The sequence below is a fragment of the Stegastes partitus genome, unplaced genomic scaffold, assembly GCF_000690725.1.
Source record: "Stegastes partitus isolate 25-593 unplaced genomic scaffold, Stegastes_partitus-1.0.2 Scaffold397, whole genome shotgun sequence".
Taxonomy (NCBI): Eukaryota; Metazoa; Chordata; class Actinopteri; family Pomacentridae; genus Stegastes; species Stegastes partitus.
This window is the reverse complement of record NW_007578128.1, coordinates 475430-480212: the sequence shown is the minus strand read 5'-3', so window position 1 is coordinate 480212 and position 4783 is coordinate 475430. Positions and strand designations below refer to the sequence as shown.

General features: G+C 40.9%; 1 protein-coding gene across 1 annotated transcript in view; it reads right to left on the bottom strand.

Annotated features, from left to right (window-relative positions):
* LOC103359809 (NACHT, LRR and PYD domains-containing protein 14-like) overlaps window positions 1-4443 on the bottom strand; it is a 12862-nt gene extending 8419 nt beyond the window's left edge. Inside the window, exons 1-2 of the mRNA XM_008285343.1 lie at window positions 4438-4443; window positions 3766-3964 (exon numbers count right to left, since the gene is read on the bottom strand). Of these exons, the coding sequence (XP_008283565.1) occupies window positions 3766-3964; window positions 4438-4443 (205 nt within the window). The remainder of the gene's footprint in view (window positions 1-3765; window positions 3965-4437) is intronic.
* Between the last annotated feature and the right edge of the window lie 340 nt (window positions 4444-4783).

The window sequence follows — 4783 nt, the reverse complement described above, 5'->3', positions numbered from 1 at the left end:
AAAGTTCAAAATGAAAGATCTGGGAAGACTGAAACACTTTCTGGGAATAGACTTTGAACAAATAGACAGGTTGTTATGTCACAGAACAGATATATGAACAAAGTACTGAAAAGATTTGAAATGGAAGATTGTAGGTCCAAAGAGACCCCATGTGAAGTGAAACTTGACTATACAGAAAATGCTGAACAAACGACATGTCCAAGAAAGTACAGAGAGTTTAATATATTTGTCCACATGCACTAGACCGCATATAAGTTTTATGGTCAGTAAACTCTCACAGCACTTTGAAAACCCAACTAAAGAGCACTGGAACACTGTAAAACACGTGCTCAGATATCTTAAATGTACAGCAGAACAGAATTTATGCTTCAAAAGAAATGACAGAAGAAACTAGGTTTGAGAGTGTACAGCGATGCAGACTGGGCATCAGATAGAGCAGACAGGCAGAGTATCTCAGGTTATTGTGTTAGCCTAAGTCATGGAAGCTCTCTTGATTTCATGGAAGTCACGAAAACAACCAACAGTTGCACTTTCTACCTGTGAAGCAGAATACATTGCCTTAGCATCAGCTACACGGGAATGCATGTGTCTGGAACAGCTACTTGAAGGAATTGACAAATATCAGTATGCACAAACAAAAGTGTATAAAGACAATCAAGAGACTATTGCACTTGCCCAAAACCCTGTAAACAGGCAAAGGTCTAAACACATAAGCATCAAGTACCACTTCATAAGGGAAGTTGTAAACAGTGGGAAAATATGTCTGGAGTCTTGTCCCACTGAGCAAATGCTCGCTGATGAAATGACAAAGCCAGCCACTAAGGTGAAACTGAAAAGGTTTGTCAAAGATATGTTTGGAACATAAAAAGTATATGAAAATGTTATGTTCCTAGGTAACCCAATGAATTGTAGGCGAATGAAGGTGTTAAGCAGCATGAAATGTATATGCCTTTACTTTGTGTTTTCAGCCATGCTTTTATGTTGAAGGTTGGGTGACCAAATATACGGACGTGAAGTATTCTGTAAGTGAGGATAAATTGTTGCTTGTTGTTTGGTGGTTCATGATGTTGAAGTACCGAATAATGATGCAGTGGTTGTACCTGTTCCACAAAGAAGCCTGGAATTAATTCCATAACACAACGCCTGTTTGACGCTTTGCTTTTATTGTTGGGTTTGTCAGCTGCTTGGAGATCAGCTGCAGCGCTGAATTGATCAGTTTTTGAAACTCAGAAGTCAGGCTGCAGAGCTTCTTCCTCCAAGTCTTCTTCTTCTCTTTGCATCGATGCTGCAGGTGAGCAGACACACACTGTTCACAAAAGCTTCCTCTAGCAGTTCTGGAAATTTCATTCTGCAGCATCGATTTTTGTTTGTGTCCAGGTGGTTCTAGTTTTGGCTCCTGATCTCATTTACTTTTCCTCCTCCTCGGTCCAGCTCATCATTAAGAAAAGAAACACAGAAAACAGACATTTGTACATTTCAACTGTTAAATGAACTCTGAGTGATTGTTGTGATTAAACAGATGTGTTCATGATCATCATGTCGTCTGTCCAGACCTGCTGGAAGACAAATCAGGCTGCAGAGTGACCAACTGACGAGCTTTTATCATTGGATTTTTAAAATTTTTTAAAAGATGTTTACTGATAAAAACTGAACAGAAATCACGGTCAGTGAAAACAGCAATGACAAATAAAAGGTAGATGGAAGCACTGACGACGAGTTCAGCTGTTTAATGCAGGATTAATTTCCTGTTTTATGAACTAAAGCCCTGAAACTAAGCACCCTGTTTCCAGTAAATAAAGTTCTTATTGTGTTTGATCTTAAAGAAATGTAATTTTCTTTTTTCTTTTCTCTGTAGTTGACTCGATGCCATCAGATATTACAGATGTGATTCTAATATTTCATGATAAAAAGCTGCTCTTCCCTCACAGCCTTTCTGAGAAATTGTTCTCAGAAGCTTTATCTGGTATTTATATTTCTATTATCTTTGTTTCATTGTTGTAAAAAAAAAGTTGGAGGCATAAAGACTCACTTGGTTGTTTAATTCCTGAATCTGTGAAGTAGCAGCCCTATAGTTATATTTTCATTGTTGTACTGATGACACAAGAACAAAACACGTCTTCAACATGGATCATCTGGTTTTAAAATGAGGCAGCAGCAAACATCACAACAAGAAATGAGAAAATGTTCAACAAACTCATGCAACTGATGTCACTTCAAAACCATCAGTGTCTGAGTCAAATTAAAGCTGATTACTGACAATGAGGAACATTAACGTTACTTGCAATGGCAATTTTTCAATGTCCTTTAATTGCCGTTACTTCACAGGTGGAGCAGAGTGAACAGACGCAGACTAAAAGCAGAATCTCCAGTCCATATACTTGCCGTTAGTGGATGGTTTATTCGATGACATGTAAGAAATTAAAATACAAGGGTTTTCCTATGGTGAATTTGGTACCTGTGCTGGTCTGATGCTGGTCTGGTGAGAGCTGTTGGCTCTCCCCCTACCTGTGCCTTCCTCTTCCTGTCACCTGTGCCCTCTACATATACACCCTGTGTCCAAAACCGCCACCATGTGTCCAAACAATCCACATCAAATTACCTGCCAACAACAACCATAAATGGCTCCTAACACTGGCCACTAATTGTTTTTAGTGTATAACGTAACAATTACCTATAAATAACAATATAGGAGCAATATAAATTACAACCTTTTTTCCCCCCTCTTTTTTTTACATTACATTACATTACATTAGGAAAAAACAAAACAAAGATTAGTCCTCAGTCCTTGCTGGGCCTAGTCCTTAGCGGACAAGACCTTGTGCATCTGCTTTTGTCTCCAGTACCCTTCCCATTAGCCAGAAGTCTCGTGGTGCAGTGGAATCCACCACCATAACAATGTCCACTGGAGCAAAACTTCTTTTTACCTTAGACCACTGTTGTCGCTCTTGGATTAGAGGTAAGTATTCCTGTGTCCACCATTTCCAAAAGAGATCTGCCATATATTGCACTTGTCTCCATCTGCGTCTGGTGTAAAAGTCTTCCCTCATAAAGTGGTGGTGGTAATATTGGCTTACTTTTTAGCAGAAGACGATGATTTGGTGTGAGTAGTTTCAGGTCCATTGGATCATCAGAAATCTTGGTTATGGGTCTATCATTCAGAATTGCTTTGACTTCACAAAGTAAAGTATGCAATCCTTCATCATCCAGAACTTGTTGGTTAAGAAGATTTTAGCACATTTCGAACCATACGGACAAGTCGTTCCCAAACACCGCCGTGATGGGACCTTAGCCCACCTTAGCCCTTGCTGAAGTATAGCACTTTGGATTTTATCCTGATTCAAGCCAGTGAGTGCTTCTCTCAATTCCCTATCAGCACTGATGAAATTTGTGCCGTTGTCTGATCTTAAGGATGAAACTTGACCTCGTCAACAAATGAATCTTCGTAGTGCATGGAAGCAGGAGTGTGTCAAGTGTATGTGTAACTGTCACGGACAGGGTTCAGAGACTCAAATGTGGACAAAGACTCGGCAGCCAGATGTACATACAAGAAAAGGATTTATTAAACAGAAGCGTTTTTAGGGTTCGAGGAACCATATACTCAGAACTAAAAACAAACCAGTGCTCTCAAATGGGCTGGTGGAAAACTTATACCAAACAAAAGACAAAAAACTCAACAGGACTAATCATACTATACCAAAAGCTACAAATCAGGATTAACTCAACCTAGGGGCTCATTGAGAACTAAGCAAGAGATTTGAAGCTTACTGACAGAAATGAGGGAAATCAGAGAATGGGCTCCAGGGGTCTGTGTAGTGGTGGCGTGGCGTGTTCCAGAGGCAAGTCGGTCCAGGTGAGCGTTTAGGTGGCAGGAGATGAAGATGGGAAAACCAAACAGGATGATTGCAGAGACAGGATCAGATGGAAAGCAGCTGGTGGGATCTTCTGGTGGCGGAGAGGGTCGGAACTGATGCACAAGGAGAAACAGGGTTAACAAACAGAATCAGAAGTCAGAGAAGTGAACCAACAACCTGGCCAGGGCTCACTAAGTGGAGGTAGTTAACGGACTGGCGTTGAGTAGTGGTCTGCTGGTGCCTTTTATATGAAGACCAGGATTTCAAAATGAGGAGACCACTCCCGCCACAGCTGGAACCGACCAGTGATTGCAGATGAGCTGCATCTGCCCTCCACCTGCATGAATACAGAGTCTGAAGAAAGGAGGGTGAGGTTCTGCCACTAGAGGGAGCCAGAGGTGGCAGACATGACAGTAACTTCAAGATGTATTGCCTTACTTGCCATGCAGGTGAAGATTACACCATACCTTTTGGTCCGGCTTGTAGAGAAACTCTGGTCCCTTGATCCAATTTGCAATTTAAGAATAGGTCTGCTGTTAGTCCTCCAGAGGCTTCATCTGCTGGATTTTCCTTTGTGCTAACATACCTCCATTGTGATACATCAGTAGCATCCCTCACAAAGGAGATCCTGTTTGCTACGTACGTTTGGAAGCGCTTGGTTTCATTGACTGCTGAGCTGTCGGTCCAGAAGACGGATTTGTCAAGTTGAAGTTCTAGTTCTTTCTGCAGCATTGTGTCGACTTTCACTGCAGCCGTGAGTTCCATTCTGGGAATCGTCATCTGTTTATATGAAACAATACCATAGCCACTTTTGCTGGCGTCCGAAAAATGGTGCAGCTGTGTATATGAAATGAAAAATGAAATGAAAAATACTTTATTTACTCCAGAAGGGAAATTCAATCTTGTAAAAGCTCACTTTTTTTTTTTTTTTT